The sequence below is a fragment of the Heliangelus exortis genome, chromosome 12, assembly GCF_036169615.1.
Source record: "Heliangelus exortis chromosome 12, bHelExo1.hap1, whole genome shotgun sequence".
NCBI classification, from domain to species: Eukaryota; Metazoa; Chordata; class Aves; order Apodiformes; family Trochilidae; genus Heliangelus; species Heliangelus exortis.
Genome location: NC_092433.1, coordinates 1340195 through 1358693, shown reverse-complemented (window position 1 = coordinate 1358693; position 18499 = coordinate 1340195). Strand labels below are relative to the sequence as shown.

The window sequence follows — 18499 nt, the reverse complement described above, 5'->3', positions numbered from 1 at the left end:
TCATGGGAGTTAACAGCTGCTTGCCCAGCAGTACTGTAATCCACTTCAACTCTTTGAAAAATTTAATCCATTTTTAATCAGAATTTTTTGGAAAAATATATGTAGGTTTTTTACCCACTCTATTATTGCTCTATACTCTACTATCATCAGTGGTGCTATTAACTACACTGGACTTAGTGCTGCACAGGAGGATATCCATAAAAGCCAGACATATCAGCAGTTATTTTAGCAAAGGCTTTTAAATCCAGGGAAAAGCACTGCATGTCTGTGACTTATCTATGGTCAAAGTCACATTGTTATGAATACAGGGTTTGTAGACTCAACAGAAGCTCAGTAGATGAAAAGGTAAGAGAATATTGTCTGTTTATTCATGCATATTGGAAATTTCTCTTCAATATGCAATCTAGTTATTATTTATCACTGAATTGTTACTCCAGGTGTATTTAAAACTTAAGAGAAAAATACAGAAAAAAAGTCAACTTCGTTTTTGAACCTTTCAATAGGTTTCAAAATACTTTAATTCAACCTGGACACAAGATTTGTACAATATAAACATGGAATAATGGGAATTGCTTTTATTTTGCATCCTGTATCAAACACCAAACATGTTCACCTTACCTGAATAAAATACTCAAAGATTGGTTTATATTTCTTGCCTTTAAGAACAATGCCAGGAAACCTGAGGAGAAGGATTTACATGAACCAAATTAACAACTTAGAAATTGCTTAATCAGCTGGTAGCAATGCTGTGGTTTTTTCTATTTCACTTTTCCCTATCCCTGACAGAATTTGACTTCATAAGGCAAAGAAAAAAAAGTATTTTCTCAACAGAAACAACTCTTTGGCAATCTGAACTTAAGCAAAAAATATATTATGTCTTAATGCATCTGCAACAGTTGAAAGGAACACTTGTATCTGACAGTCTTTCAATCAAGTAATTATTGTAATCAGTACAGAAATTAAGCATTAATAACAATCAATTTTTGGTAAAGCTGGGTAAAGAGGATAAAAGACAATTTCAATTTAATATTCATAATGACAAAGCTCTATAAGCTCACCATGTTCACCAGCACTAAGCACAGGGATCCCAGACACCTACAAGTTCCATGCACAGAAGACTGCAATACAGTCTGGATGTCTCACACCTTATTCTCAAGCTGGGCACCCAAACTCTCCACAGGTTTTCTCTCAGAGAAAATAAATAAAACAGACTGAAGAACCAGCTGAGCCAGACAAGAAATACAATGCAGAGATAGAGCCTGTGGATCTGGCTCTCTTCAGACTTCTGACAAGAGTTGAAAAAGACAGTGATCAGGCTGGGATTCACTGCTCAGAACTCTCCTTAAAGTGCTTAAATCATCCATTTCAGGAAAAGGTTTGATGAAGTTAGTTTTCAACTAACAGATGAGACAGCTTTCTCAATGGGTCACAGCTGTAGTCTTCCCCTACACTGTTCTTGATCCACATCTTCCAAAACAACAGTTAAACCATAAAACACTTGACTGCTTCAAAGTGAAGAACTCTTCAAAGCTGTTTCATTGCACAGAAAGGAACTCAAGCAGAATTTCAAGCCAAGTTCAAGAGCAGGGCTCCTCAGCTCAGCATCCATAACATCCACTAGGAAAAGGGGAGATTTCTATTTAAAGCCACAGCTTTGTGGATGGTTTCTGTATTTTATGTTGCAAGCAGCCTTAGGAATGTTTGAGGGGCTTAATCAGGATCAGATGAGAGAAAAGCATCCCAGTGCTCAGCCACACAGATGTGGGAATGCTCAGACACAGAACATGAACCACTAGAGCTGGCTTTAAAAAAAAAGATTTTAAAAAGTAGTTAAAATCTTTTTTAATGCAAGTCAGTGAATGTTAAGGGCTGAGTATCACACTCCTGATTTTCTCTGTTGAGATTTGAAATACTTTGTTTATCAAAGAAAATGAAAATTTATTCAGTGATACCTTCCTGTGACCTAACTTATAACAGCCTCTTAAAATCATTCTAGTCATGATTATAGTAATCCTGCAGTCTCAGGAGATCAGAAATCTTGTCTTGGGATTCCCTAGAATCCAGAAAGAAGCAGCAGTGGAAAAAACTGTCAAGAAATTAAGTGCTTAACATGCAAATAGATTGAAATGTAACAAACAGGAGAGAACAATGATCATCAATGATTTCACTTGTACCACTACTAAATAAAGCAACAAGCCAATCAATGGCCAGAAGTAGGGCAATATCCCAAAACCAATCAACTTGTGCAATGCAGCCAAAACTATTCTGATGGGGATGGCAGCTATTTCATCAGTGAAAGAACAAAGTATTCTCATTTGCTCTCACAAAAAAACCTACCATCTGCATCTGGGAGGAGAAGGAGAGAAGAATCAGGTTTGAAGGAAAATGGGAAGGCTGACAAAACTTAGGAAGTTCAGATGACTTCAGATACAGAAAATTTCCAATAAGATCATTCCCTACCTCAGTCTGCCACCTGGTATAGAACAAGTATCATGAATTTCTCCCCCACTTACCTAACTGCCTGAGAATCTAAAAGTGAGCTAAAGAAAGAAAAAAGTAAAGAGCAGAAAGAAGAAAGTTCATTTCCATGAGCTTACCTACTCATAAATCTCAATCTTTACAAAATCCATTCAATTATTACCTCACATTTAGCATTTGAGGGAACTAAATTATTACAAAACATAAAAATTGGAGCATGGCCAAAAAAAAAAAAAGCTACCAGCTTGAGAAGATTGTACTCCTGACACAGAAAGAACAAAAATATACTGCTCTGCAAGGAGAATTAAAATTCCTAGCTGTCTTATGTGTAGGCACAGAGAGGTAACAAGAAAAATAACCAGAGACAGAAGAAACACAGGACATAAACAATGCCAACTGAAACCTGTGTGCCATCATCTTAAAGAGCAGAGCAGTTACCTCACAGTTCTGATAGAAGCCAAAAAAAGGCAAAAACATGCAATGCATTCCTGGACAAAGAACAACTGCAACCAGACTGAAATTACACTGGCAGTATTGCATTAAGAGAACCTTGGAACCAAAAGACAATAGATCAACAAAAGACCTACCTTGCTTTTTTTTAAAGTCTAAAGGAATTTCAAAATGTTTAAGAAAATAGAGAGATTTTGGTAGAAATGTTGATTTTTAGACATGACATTTTCACAAGACTGGAAAGGAATATATTACATATCCTTCAAGAGAGAAATAGAACACTGATGGACCTGGAACAACCTGAGTAACAACCTGATTCAACTTGAAGTGACTGAATGGTTTTTAAAAAATTAAGTGCTGAAGAACATGTAATATCAATTTGTCAAAAACAAATCACACCAAGCCAAATGATTTCTTTTTAGGCAGATGAACCAGCTTACACAGCAAGGAAGAAGATTTAAGTCTTAATGTTAGGAAAGGTGACTGTACATTTACATGGACCCACAACCACTTGGAGGAAAAGAGTGTTTGTTAATCTAGTATCAGGCTGAAAGAAAATTTTCAGTGGTATCCTGGCAGAAACTATCATAACACTGATGTTATTCAGTGGTTTTACTGATGACTCTTAAGGGAAGAAAAAAACTGGGTATCAGAAGTTCTGTCAGCCCTGAAGAATGAGAGCACTAAAAATCATCTTTATAAATTGAGTCCAGCTTAAATTGCTAGAGAGTGACAGATGAAGAAAACTCAGCTGGGAGGAGAAGAGAGGGGGAGAAATCGATGCAGAAATAAAAAATACAAATTACTGTCTCAGGAACTCAGAACTCAGCTGTCACAGTATGAAGCATCAGAACAGACAACATCTTAAGCAAGCATTCTAGTTCTATATTCCCTGTTTCAGTGACCAGATTTAACTGCATAGCTGAAATAAGCTGTATCCTCCTTTTTAAAATGTTTTTTACACGTAAAGCTTTCAACTGCTTGGTAAAAAAGCCAAAAGATAAAAATAAAAAAGTGATGCCAGTGAAGAAGGGTTGTCATTCTCAAAAAAATTTCTAATCTTCAGTTTTTTTTTTGCTTTATTGTGGTTTTGTGTTGTGTGGGGATTTTGTTGAGGTTTTTTTCTGTTTGTCTGTTGGGTTTGGTTGGTTTGATTTTTACCCACTGCACAGGACTGAATAAAGCAAGCAAATAAATACTAATTGTATTTTACCTCTGTAACAGGTTTATGTTTTATACATAAGATTTGTTTGTCTTATTAATATTTTTCCACTAAATTAAGATGAATAAGCATTCTTCAGAAAGCATGAACTGCCAGTGACTATGTAACTTAGGCCATCCTACAGAAGCAGCACTTGATGTCAAAGCCAATGGTTTTTCTTTGCCTTTAAAGTATTTACATCATCTTTAGGTGTTCAGCATCTGGACAATCTCCAGATTTTTTTGTGACTTTTAAAGTAGGAAGGATTAAGGGACCTTTTTTTTCCCACTGAAATACAATGATCTAATGAAATTTTCATTCTCTTCATAGCTTCATGTACAAGACCAATTTGTTCTAGTAAATTTATCTCTCTGCTATAGATTTTTGAAAGACATCCACAGAAAGTATCACCATGCAGGGAAACCCATCTTTAGATAACTGCAAAATCCAACTTCTTGAAACATGCAGCTTCTTTTCTATAAAAACACTGGAAGCTAACGAGTGTGTAATAATTTATGTACTTGCCTGTCAAGTATCTCATATTCACTGTCAGATTTGTACAGTGCTATCAGCCTGGATTCCATCAAAATGTAAATCTTTCCTGTGGCATTATCTAGAATGTAAAATAAAACAAAAAGTTACATAAATCTCAATTTCATACCCTTATTTGCACCATTATGAAACCTTTCAATTCATGCAAGATGATATCATGTTAGCTACAAAATGGCCCAGAATAATCCTGCTGATCAACCCCTAGTTTTCAGCTAGTTCTTCCCCCTACAGACACTAAGCAAACACTTCTCAATCAGAAAGAAGAGGAGGAAAACCCAGGTTACAACTCAGCCAGGTACAACCAACTGGTCCATGAGCAAGCCAAGGCACTTGGTCAGGCTCTTATATTGGAAAGCACAGTCTGTACCTCACCTTACATTTGTGCTGAGGAACCACACTGCAATCAGGCTGGAGACAAGACTATGACATCTTGGGTTTGTTATGGGTTAAGAGTACAAAAATGTCCAGTTACTGCAACTTAGCTGATGTGTAGTAGTAATTTGCTCTTAAGTCTGAGCCCCAAGAAAGAAGGTGGGGAAAAAAAAACAAAAGCTAGGGACAGCCAGTCACACCTCCCTGTCTCTCAATTACAGTGTGACTTTTAAGAACACAGATAAAATATTTCACCTTGTTCTGTGTTTCAGCTACCTGTATTTTCCAGGTAACAGTCCTCATACTGCATGTAAAATAAAAAGAGCAAAGGAGCTGGAAATCATCAGCCACACAGGGAGTAAATCTCATTGTTCAAAATAATACTGATCCAACCCCAGCAGAGTGCTATAAAGTTAGTGTAAAACAGTCTAAACACAAAATATAAGTGTATATTCACAGACACTATAAAAAGAAGTGTTCATTCTATGTCAACTTCAGTTAACACTTGCCTCTCAGTTTCACATATTGCAGTTCTGGGTTAACACAAAGAGCCAAATTACTTGGCAAGGTCCAAGGAGTGGTGGTCCAAGCAACCAGAGAAACACTTGCATCCTCATCCAGTGGAAAGCTCACAATCACTGAGGGATCTTGAACATCCTTAAAACCAAGATAAAAAGAGAAAAAAAAAAGGGGGAGGAAGGTTGAGTGCTGCATTAATAAGAAAATACAACTCACAGGAGTAGTAACTATCACTGCCCTCTACCAAAACCTATCTTGCACCTGGACTGCTTCATCACTTCAGCAGAGGTGAAGCAGCAGCATCAGGTTTGAAGAGAACATCAGTTAAAATGTTCCTGCATTGTAGCAGGAACTGTCAGCCCAACAAAGCCACAGGGTTAAAAACTCAGGTTAGCAGGGCAATTTTGGGGATTGGTTGCCAGTGAGTGCCAGTTCCCTCCTCAAGTACTTCTTATAATCCCATTTTAGAAGTTTACAGTATCAATCTCAACTGTCAAGAAAAACAGCAGTTTCTCCAATCCTGCTAGACAAAGCCTTTTCCCACCATTTCCTCTAGAGTCAGGGAGTAGGAAGAACAGCCATCACTTAACAAGATGCAATCTTAAGATGATGTGTTAACAAGGGAAAAACAGGGTACTTAAAAACAAGAGTACAAGAGTAAAAAAAAAAAAATTAAGGGAAAGAGAGCTTTGTCAGCTACTCTATAAAACTTTGCCTTCAAATCAGTCAAAAGAATCCCCTGAGAAGAGGTTTTTCTTGCAGACAAGTACAATCCTATTCAGTCACTTCACATATTATGAAAAGCAAGGCTGAAAGAGCAAGTCTAATCTTGCAAAGGACATTTTCACTCTTAATTTTAAATGCCACATAAAACCAGGCACCATGCACACAGACCCTACACATGGACAGGCCCTGCAACCTCACAGTGTCCCACACAAGGCTCTCTGGTTCCTGTCCAGCATCATGGGACAGGCAGCTATTTGTGTCTGAGCTGAGGGCTGCTCCAGAGGGAATTTTCTGTGAACATCTGGTGCAGTCAAACATAAAAATTACATAACTCTGGAACAGTGCTCAATACCAAGCAAAAATCAAGCTACAGTTCTGTCCCTACCAATTGTTCAACAACACTGAAGGCTATTTCCTTCACTTTCTTCAGCACTGAGATGACTAGGTAGATAAAAACAGCTGGCAAGACTCAAAAAAAAAGAAAGAAAAAAGAAAAACAGGCATCCAGGCTGCCCTGCCAGTTGTAAAATGTCTTCATCTGTTGACAGAATTACACCTGCTTTCCTATGAGGGCAAAACTTCTTCAATATAATACCAGCTGCTGACACAGTTGACTCAAGTGTGCATCAGACACCCAACTCAGTTACTAAACATGCTTCTTGTGTCCTGTTTCTCATGATTTTGTGTCCTGATTCTCACAGGATTCAGAGGCAGGAGCCAAAGCTTTCCACAGTGAGAAATCCAACAGCTGCCTTACACCCAGAAACAACTGGTTTTGCCAAGAATACACCATGTCAGCTCAAACCCTCAACATTTCAGGCTCCAAATACCACCCCTAGCAGACAAATAAGTTTGGATTTCTGCATGAAGTGGTAAAACAGCACACCCCACACACACTCTGCTGGTTCTGGAGTAAAAATCAACATCTAAATAATTCATTAAGACTCAAGAAAAGAGCTCTCCTCTATGGAAAAGGGGCACACACAAAAAAAAACCCAAACCAAACAACACAGAACAAAACCACCCAGTCTTTGTTCTACAGAAAGCTCATTAATCTGAGCTTATATGAAGTATCAGTTAATATGTACAAGTAATTATTCCACTTATCAGTCAGCCACAAACATTGATATATCTTTGCAGTCTCACCTTAAATCACAAAACCTTTGTTCTTCAACATAGTCAAACACTCCTCAGCAATATTTAATGGTCTGGTATCTGTGGACTGCCTTGTACTACAAGTCCATTTAGACATTTGCTTTAAAAACGTGATTTTGGCTAGCAAATTGGTCTTTTTTTAGGCAAGATGTAAAAAAGAGCAGATGTACAATTTGTGCTAGCTCTCTGCTGCAACAACCTAAGTGAAAGATTTATGATATAAGGATATGGAGACTGGGGTGGGGATTAGAAAGAATACAAAAGTTCTGTCCACAAACCAACATTAAATTTGGAAGACTGGGACACAAGTTCTGCCTTCACATATGTGAACACAGTTCTGTTGCAAATGAGAAGCTGCACCCACTATACCTACTTTTAAAGGAACATATTATAAAAGAGTATAACATGCATTACATTAGGAAAAACATCTATTATTTCCCAATCTAAATTCATGATGCTTAGAAGTGCTATTATGCTCCTGTGCCTACAACCAAACACAGCCTTTGACAATTATTCATTCCCTCACAGATTTCAGCTCTGCCAAAGATTTTCTTCTTTTCAGACCTGCAGGGACAGCAAAAACTGCAGCTCTACTTTAATTATTCACCACAGAAGGCCAAAACAGTGCAATATTCATCCCAAGAGCCCACGAAGAAGTGAGAGTAATTTACTAGAATAAGACAGAGTATGCACTTTATATATCTGTAAGGAGTAACCAAAAAGAAAAGGGAAGAAGCCTGAGATCCAGTGATCCAAACACATAGAGGTAAATGGGTTAGTTTTTATTATATTTTGCTAAGATTTTACTACCAATTTGAAGTTTAGTAACATGCTTATGTACCACCAAAAAATACTAAAGCTTTCCAAATTCCAACTGCAGACAGGGAAATCTGACTGAACACACAATGCAGACACACACTGACTTACCTTGTAATTCTGATGGGACTCAAAGTTTGACAGTGGGGTGTTGCATGCAGTTGAGAAGGGCATGACCTTAACACCTCTATACACCAGCCCTTTGTCATACAGCTGCTTGAAAACCCACCTGGGAGTAAACAAGGAACACAGAATAGCAGTATTTAGAAGTCTTAAGAAAAGAAATAAATTAATTGCAACTGTATTTCTGGGTGATTTTTAGCTTAGGCAATTCCACCAGTTTGGTTTTCCAGGCACTGGCTGCACAGAACATAGCCTTTGATTCCAACTATGATTCTATTTAGATGAAACACAAATTCATATTAATATTAATGATCAATATTTCTTGGATCTTTTTAATACAAAGACCACCTGAAATATAAAATACTAATAAGGCTTAAATCAGTCCTAATTTAGAGAGAAAACATGTATTGACATGGCTGCTCACTTCTCATAGCATCTTAAGCACCTACTACAGCAACCAATCCTGCTTGAGAGAGGCAGATACAGGTTGTAGATACCTGCAACCAAACCCAAGTACATCCTGACAATCTGAAAAGCATTTTTCACAAGGCAGCACAGCTAACTATGCAAAGTAACAAATTTAGTTCTATGGTCTCAGGATTTACAGTGATATTCTGCTTTATTAGGGCTCTTCTCACTCTGGACTCTGTTCCTGTTCAAGACCACAATTTCACAGCAATCTTTAATTCTGCTTAGGAAATCTTCAATAAGGCCTGGAGCATATTTGGATCCTTACATGTTTTTGTCAGAGACAGCACAAAATATTACATGACAAATTGACCCAATGCTCAAGATAATCAAAAGCTAGAAGAGAAATTTACTTCACACAGCAATTCATCAAGTGCCCACATGATGGACAAAAGCCTAGAGCCCACAGGTTTTTTTTTTCTAAATACTGCAGGGTTTGCTAAAGGATTATCAACATTTATCAGCTCATGAGGTCTCTCTGACCTGCATACTTAATGGTATAGTCTGCAGGATGCTGCCCTAAAAATCAAGGCAGGAGAGGGCAAGCCTTCACATAATCATGTCAAATTCAAGTAAAAAATCAGATATTCTGCAGTCTGGTAATTTCAAATTCCAAATCCAAACTGTTAAATACTGCCAACTTTAAAAATTCCCTTCCTCAAACTATGTTTTCAAACCATCCTGATCACTTTTCTGGGTTCCTTTCCACATCCATAGCTCATTGCTAAGCAACCAACCTCACCCCAGGAAGCAGCACTTTTTTCTGCAGGCTGTCATTTTCTGTTTGTGAATCTGAACCTTTACTTAAGTCAATGTCTTGCCTTCTGTATTTGAAATCCTAATCTACAAGACAAAATCCAGCAGATTACTGCACTGATTTCTATCAAAACATACACACTGCTTGTCATGGAAGTCATACAGTATCTTCAGAGTAATTATTATCCTGCAGATCAGACAGCTGGGAAAAACAGACTCATACAGTGAAGACATGAGGTTCACTCAGATTAATTCACAGGCCTCTAGTAAAAAGCAAAGAAATTTCTTTGAGTGGTCACTAGCATGAGGAAAATTAAATAATCTGGATAAAGGCTAAAAGAACCTGAGCAGCACAAAGCTCTGCCACGAAGAAGCCAAACCCTGAAGTCTCTCAGAGTTGTGCAGCCCAGCAAAGCTGCCTTACACCTTTCACATGCACCTCAAATGGCACTTGGTTAAAGAAATTCATGTCACCCACAGGCAAGCTGTAGCTGCCTGACCCTTAACTCAAATTCAGAACATAGCAGTGCAGGCATGTTTCACAACAGACACTGTATCAATTTAAACCATGTCTTTTATTTTAAAAGTAATAATAAAAAAAATATATTAAAAAAAAGATTTGTGAATAATTTCATCAGCTTTCAGCATATACATTTGAGATGGCTAATTGCAGAAGTTGTCATAGAAGTTTCAAAACCCCAACATATTTTAAATATATGCTAACCATCTCAAAGCATAATTAATGCAGACTGTGACAAGTGACAGCACTGATACTGAAGGTGTTCTACTTGCCTTTCAAAACCAGTTAACTAAAATATCTATGGAAAAAATCTCTCTCCTTTCTGAAGAGCACTGCCTACTAAGAGCCTAGAAGAAAACTACTCAGAAAACACTGAATATTTAATTCAGCTGTAAATATAACTGTAAACTTCAGGAAAGGTGAACACTAGATGAAGCAATTTAAAAATCCAAGGCAGCATCTCCCTCTTGTGGTAATCCTGCCCTGTTGCAAACCAAGGCCTCCACAGTTGTTCCATTTCTGAGCCAAAATACAAACTTTCAAACCACAGCTCTCACTACAGTTCATGACAACCTTTATTTGTGGTTTACCATAACCTCTAATCTCTGACATCAAGTCCCAACATAAGCAGATGCAATATTCCTTATTGTCACAACAAAAAGCTCTTCTGTTATCTTGAAAAACACCTGAATGGTTTCCTGAACAAAAAGGCTTCTGAGAACAGTTCTTGTGTGGCCAAAGTGTACAGGAGATGATGCCCAAAAAGCTTCCTGCTAGCACCACTGCTTCAAAGCAGCTGCTAAAGCTGCTTCTACCTACCTCTAACAGTAAGAATTACAGGTGGGCAACATGCTTTGCTTAAAAATTCAACACATGATTATGGACAATAATGCATCAAAACATGTTTTAACCCTTATGTTTGAAAAAAGGTAACAATTTGTGAGAAAGAGGCTCCAGGTTTGTGAGCCAAAACTGAAACAGCAGTCCTTGCTGAAAAAAATAAGCTCTAAGAACCACAGAGCTCTTTTCTGACAAAAAGGCAAAGCTTACTCACAGATGTTAGAGATCAAACCTTGTCCTCCTATTTTCCTACATTTCTCCTCAAGTACAAACAACTTCAGCTGCATCCTCTTAGCTGTAGGATCAGCACTTAACCACCTCCTTTACTCAAGAAAATTGGTTAGGCAAAAGGTGAACCTAAGATGCATACTTCAGCCACTTATGAACAGAGAACCTGGTCCCTAAAGATGCAGAGTTTTAACTTCTAAAAAGCATGACAAACTGAAAATACACATCTGTTATCCCTAAAGTGTCTCGAGGGGCTGACACAACAGGTTTGAGCCCAAACAGTAACCAACAATGTTGGAGTTAACTCTCTCCTTTATCCTTCCAAAAAATTAGAATTTTGCTACAGTCTTCACTGTTCACACACACACACCACGCAAACACCACATGGACACAACAGGACTCACACAAAGGGAGCTTTTGCTTTCAAAAGATATTGCATAAACCAGTGAAATTCCCTTGACATCCCCCACAGAATCCAACATCCCCCAGTACCCTCTAGCAGATGTAAAAATCATGTTGCCATCTTCAAGCACACATATTCACTCCATAGTGAACAGAAGGGATGGACCACAGAAAGCTTCTCCAGTTCTGATTGCCATTTCTCTGGAGTATCAAGTGATTTCAGGTGATCAAGTGGTTCTGTTTCCAGTGACTCAGAAGCTCAGTGTTTTCTAAGAGTTTGGAAACTCCTAGATTTCCAGAAAATCAAAGTATTCACTACTAGCAATGCGAAATTACTTTCAAGCTCTTATGAAGTGCTTTCCCCTCCTTTTAAATGAAAAACAAACAAAAAATCCACCAAGAATTGTAAACTCCCTTCCCAACAGACTAAAAAGTAAGGTGGGCAAAACATCACAGCAGTGGAATCCAGAAGGATATGATTACAACAGCCATGGTAGCATAGAAAACAAACAGAATTATTGCCCTGTGCCATAGTATCAGCTCATGTCAAGATAAAATGCCAATTTAACAGGCTCTGTAGACTTAAAGAATAATCACAAACAACACAGGATGCAAGAGTTCCTGTCATCTACACAGTTCAGTAAGCAGACTGCATACAAACAGCATCATAAGCAACAGAATTTTCCAAGAAAAAGGTTCTCCTGTGACACATGAACACTGCTTAAAAGACAAGAGGAAATAAAATAAAAAGCAATGTGCAGAACCAGAAGCACAGGGGTAAAAAACAGACCCAATAAAAAGTACTCAAACAACACTGGATGCAAGTCCCAAAAAAAAAGCATGAAATAAGAGGAACATTAGGTCCAATAACACAGCCCCTATCTAGAGTGGTAGCTTTGAAAGACACCTTCATAAGAAAGACAGGGGAAGCACTTGTTCTGGGGCACAGGAATCATAAGAACAGAAGGTGACAAATCTTATGTTCAACTCCAAGTGAAAACTTGAAAATCCCAATGTGTATATATACAGATCACTCTGTTCCAGGTCTACCCTTCAAGCTCTCAAGTAGCAAAAATAAGAGGATTTCCTGATATCATCTTTGGACCAGTGTGTTGAATTATTCTGGATCAAGCCACAAGTCAAAAATATCCACATAAGAGAAAATATTTAAATACTTAAAACTCCTCCTAGACTTACCCCAAAGAGCATCCAACTGAGTAAGAGTTTAGTGTTTTCCTCCTTCAAAATACAGGTAAGGAGATGAAACAAGGGGAATGGTAACAAGATAATAAGAAGGGGACTAGAGCACTAAATGCACAAAACAATAAAGTATGAAAAAAAATGCAGACAGCAATTTCTATTTTCTAAGAGACAAAACAGATTTCTTATGAAAAATCTCTCTCTACTAATCTTGAAAGAGTCATGGAATACATAAAATGCCACAGTGTTTCCTATCAGGACCTAAAGATCTGTTCTGGAATCATTTTGCTTTACTGCTGGATAAACTCCACATGGAGGAAAAAAAAAAAAATCAGAAAACAACATTTACTACTTGTACAGAAAAACAAAACAAAACATAACACTGCAGTTGCTTTGATCTTTACAACAAACCAGTCTTCCTCTCAAAGGGGAGTCCCCATTCACCTTCTCACTGAGAAGGACTATGGCAGATAAACCCCCACTTTAGTGACAGAGCTCATCTTGAAAACACAGGAGTATGAAAAAACCTCACACCTTAACAAAAGCAAAGGAACACACAGGTGGTCAAGCAACTCAAGGCAAATGTTCCAGTTTCAGGAGCTACCAAAACCTCTTCAGCTGCAGCCTAAAAGCAGTGCAGTGGCACCCTAACCACTGAACATGGAAGGGCAGGGCTCTGAGGCCCAAGGCCACATCTGGTAAGGAAGGAACAAGAGGTCCCCACTTGATAACAAACCTGAAAGGAAAACTGAAGCTGGAACAGCCAAGATAGGCCTGATGTAGGTAAGAGAGGAATGGATGAACAGCCTCATCTCCAAAGGGAGCTCCATACTGCATCTGCAGAGCAAACAGTGCAGTTTTCACCAGCAAACAGCCATGATCTCAAACAAACTACCAGTCCTTAGACCACAACTAGGGATGTTTTTCCTCCTCCCTCCAGCCACTCTCTAGTGTTACCACAAAAGGATCCAAGATTATCTTCTTAAGCTACAGAAGTAGCCAAGAGGTGCTTCTGCCACCTGTAGTTTCACAGCATACAAGAGAGTTTTACAACTCACATTTCTGAATATTTCTCAAACTGACCCACGCTCAGACTGCAATTTGGAAAAGCAGCCATTAGATGGTGACAGAAAGCTGTTTAACTCACCCTGCATGTCGTGCCAAGAAGGAAATTAAGACCCCTGGTCAGCAGCCTCCCAAACATGCCACAGCTCTGACCACAGAGCTATTCTTCTCCTCCCCTCAGCACTTCAGGTTCCTCAGTGGCCAGGGAGAACTGTTCTTGAGGCACAAACTCACAGCCTGAGAACTCTGAAACAAGCTGGCATTGCAGGCAACTGCTCACTAAATATTTTGGGGTTTGGTTTTTTTTTTTCCCCCCCCAAAGCTCATATACTTCTTTCAGACCAATGCAGATCTCCAAAAAGTTTAGACCACATCAAACTGCTCTAAATTTCACTGTATCCAACTAACAAGCTGTAAAAAAGTGAAAAGCAAGAACATATTGAATGTTTCCTCCATGCCAGCTCAAGAACACCATTCTCATGGTACTTTCTGAAGTGAAGTACATATTTTCAGTGAGATCCAGGCTGGCTGCAGGATGGATTCAGGTTCTAATTCTGTAGAACTTGTAAGAGTCCTACTTAAGTTATTTAAGACATGAAGAGTTAGTTAAAACTTCACATGAGAAACAAGTACACTCACCACTCATTACACCAAAATTCAGTGCTCCCCCCAGAAATTCTGCCAGAATGCCACAATTTTATCATTGGATGAAGTTTTATTCCAAGTCAGAATTTAGCAGGGTGAAAATTAATTCTACTCTATCAGCCATTATATGGCACAGCACCAAAATGCTTACAAAGCAGCCATTTCCAACAAACTTAATATAAAATCAGAGTGCTCTCTGGCATCCCAAACTTATCTCAAAAAACAAATAAATTGATAAACTATGTATTGGGTGCCCGAGTCCTAAACTACTTCAAGTATAAATAATTTGGATAAAATCAGCCAGCACTGCAAACAACCTTAAAAGTATTATGTTATCTTACTAGCCCATTCAACCTGATCTAGTGGGAGATGTCCCTGTCCATAGCAGGGAGGATGGACTTAGAGATGGACCCTCCAACCCTGACAATTCTATGATTCTACTGAACTCAACATAAATATCATGGATTTATGTTCATATTTATTTATGCTCATATTTATATTCACATTCCACAGAAACCTACAAATTCTAGTTGAGATCACTGTAGAACTGCAAACATCAGGAAGAGCTAGCAACAACAAAAAAAACCACCTAAAAACCCACTCAGCCAAAACTTCAAACTGATACATTCAGCTGATTAAAAGACTGAAGACAAAATCCTTACCATATTTTAACCACAAAATCAATGGTCACTACCCTATTATCTTTTTCTGGGCTTAAGAGAAACATTCTACTCCCAGAAGCAGAACAAAGCAAACAAATAAAAAACCCTCCAAAAAAGCTTAAAATACCAGACAGGCCAATATGGTCACCAGGTACCAGATAATGCAGAACTATTTTGTGTTTCTCTTTTCTTTGTATTTAGCTGGACACTGAAGTTTTAGAACTTGCTTTTCAATTTCAAAAGGAAATCTTATTAAAAACATCCAAATAACTTGTTGGAGATTCACACCAAAACCTACCATTCAAATGAACGTGCCTGATGACCATAAAATGCACCTTCAGGAACAAAAATTTTCAATGTGCTGATTGCCTTGGTAATGATCTGATTTATTTACAGACTTGCACATTCTCCTGTGGTACTGTAATTGCAGTGACAGTGCTCTCTTTAAGCACTCTCCCCCTTAGCCCTGAAACAGGCATCTGCCTCCTTTCCCATTCCCCTCCTCCATCCACTCCGTGGCTGCTTCCACCTCCTGTGAGAGGTAAGCTGGCAATAGCACTGACACTTGCCTCTCCAGCACCTGGAAGACACTCCAGAAAACCAAATTTTTAAAAGCTAACTTGAAAAACATTTTCATTACACGACTACACAGAAAAATAATAATATCAGGAAGCAAAAAAGTACAAAATTAAAAACTTGTCTGCCTGCATACTTCCTGAAATCTCATACCACACAGATTTCAGACTCCATTTTTGTATTTTAGACTCTGTATCCAAGGCAAGCACTAGAGGAGGTAACCTCTGTAAGCCATGTGAGAGACTAAGTTTTCTTCCAAAGGAAGACAAAACACAAAACAAAAGGCTGGGGCTGTTAAGAGCAACACTGTGGCCAGTTCAAGTTGTCTTCTTTTTTTTTTCACATGGTCCTTGGAAGATGCCAGTTAAATAGGCTTTAAGGTGCTACCAAATATTTTATGACATGAAAGGTTTCTTGTCAGTCTTAGCTTTATCATTACACAGGGTGTCTTCAGCTAAATAAAACAGCTGCTCCCTTCCCTGCATCTTTTTGGTGCTTACTAGGAACTTGCTGGCATTTCAGCCCTCTACAACCAACAGCTTCAGTGACATCCAGGCTTTGTGCTCATCCTCTATCACAACTATATGTATTAAATAAAGGTTATGAGCAAACTAAAGAAAACAAATAATACTTTAACATTAATATAAGTTGCTTTTCAATGGCTTTTTGTCAGCATATTCTCTGCTAAACCTCTCCCAGAAAATCACTTTGTATTTATATCACCTGACAGACTCAATATTGCCATTTCTTCACTCTTTTAGGTCAAATCAATTATCTTAAACCCTTAAAGTTGCCTCATCTTTTGCATTTCCAACAGTCACCCTGAATACGTTGCCAAAATACCCAAAACTTTACTAAGCTCTGCACCAGGAGTCCAAGACAGCTGTCACACTATGCTGCCAAAAAAAAGACAACAGTAGATTCCCAGCCTCTAATTTCAAGCTTGAAGAAGTTTAGTGCTAAACTGGGTCTGGAGAGTTTGCCCATTTGCAGCTGATAGTGTGAAGAACTGGAGAGATGTAATGTAATTTTCTAAACCAAGCAAGGATAATTTAATACACCTTCAGAACTGCTTTTACATTGAAATGGAGCAGTAAGATTTCAGGGCTCACTAAAAGCAGGACTGGTTTACTTCATTTTGGAAAGCCTTCCTATCCTGAAGAACTAAGTAGGTTAATTTACTCCCTTCCTTCAACATAAAGACATTTCACATCACCTTAACTATTTTGCCTGCTGTTTATCCAAATTTGGCATGTTTCAAAACAGCTCTGGTGATGTATGGACCAACACATGTTTAAAATAATCTTAACATTTCAAATTCATACAGTATGCATGCAATGTATGTAAATTAACTTACCACACAGACTCCATGAACTCAGGATAAAGAGTTTTATAGTCATTTTTAAAATCAATCCAGCGTCCTAATCTGGTAACATTGAACTGTTAAGAAACAGAGATTGAAAGGTATTAACATTAAAACATTAAAACAGCTTAACATTAAAAGCTCAGGATACATTTCTAATACTTATGCTGTAAAATAACTTTATCTTTAACTGTAGTGCTGGTCCCATATAAATGGAACATATCTATGAAGTATTTTAATATTTTAGACAAGAGTTCCAAACAGTGCATTTCAACAAATCATGAAAATAATTGTTTAAAAACCAGGTGACACTACAGATGAACATGTCTGAAACTACTAAACTGAAATGGACCTTTTGGATCATTTCAAGGTTCAGTTGAGGTTCAAATGTCTGAGAACTGATTTTGATCACAGTGGTCTTGTTTCTATTTTTAAAAATACTCATTGCAGAGACAGTAAAAATCCAGCACACACACACAGTCTATCAGCTTTCAGTTTGATGAAAACATGATGTAATTCGAAGACAAAGAAATGCTGAAAGAAACTGATATGTCACAAGGAGTTATCAAAACTATCTCAGGGCCAGCTGCTTCCTCTGACTTTCCAAAGCTGTGACAGACCTGGCAAAGACAACAAGGCTGACAGGTGTTAGTCCCTGTCTTGGGACAGATTATGGTCACATCCATGGGCACAGAACATGAAAACTCATGAGTAATGAGCCAGCTATGGGATTCAGTTGGACAAGTGGTCCTCTCCTGCTCATTTCACAGCTACCAAAACTCCCTGCTCTGCAAATAACCACGCTCAGAGACACCTGTTCAGATACTGTTAGACACAGCCCACACTGAATGTCAGAGTAGTGAAAACACAGCAAATTAATTCTCTCACCTCTATATATCCACATAACATCTGAGCTCCTGAAATCAGTTCTGAAATGCCAATTTATAGATCAGAAATACCCCTGGGGTTGTTTGGCCACAACAACCCCATGGGGAGCTCCAGGCTGGGCAAAGAGTGGTTGAAGAGCAGCCAGGCAGAGAGGGAGCTGGGAGTCTGGATTGCCAGGAAGCTGAAGAGGAGGCAGCAGTGTGCCCAGGTGGCCAAGAAGGCCAATGGCATCCTGGGCTGGCTCAGGAACAGCGTGGCCAGCAGGTCCAGGGAAGGGATTCTGCCCCTGTGCTCAGCCCTGGGGAGGCCACAGCTTGAGTCCTGTGTCCAGTTCTGGGCCCCTCAGCTCAGGAAGGAGATTGAGGTGCTGGAGCAGGTCCAGAGAAGAGCAAGGAGGCTGGGAAGGGATCCAGCACAAGTCCTGTGAGGAAGGGCTGAGGGAGCTGGGGGTGTTGAGGCTGGAGAAGAGGAGGCTCAGGGGAGACCTCATCACT

At 38.7% G+C, this 18499-nt stretch overlaps 1 protein-coding gene across 1 annotated transcript in view; it reads right to left on the bottom strand.

The window, feature by feature from the left end:
* The window catches only part of IARS1 (isoleucyl-tRNA synthetase 1), a 97625-nt gene that overhangs the window by 70672 nt on the left and 8454 nt on the right, over window positions 1–18499 (bottom strand). The window contains exons 6-10 of the mRNA XM_071755392.1: window positions 17112–17194; window positions 8381–8498; window positions 5563–5710; window positions 4655–4742; window positions 619–679 (exon numbers count right to left, since the gene is read on the bottom strand). Of these exons, the coding sequence (XP_071611493.1) occupies window positions 619–679; window positions 4655–4742; window positions 5563–5710; window positions 8381–8498; window positions 17112–17194 (498 nt within the window). The remainder of the gene's footprint in view (window positions 1–618; window positions 680–4654; window positions 4743–5562; window positions 5711–8380; window positions 8499–17111; window positions 17195–18499) is intronic.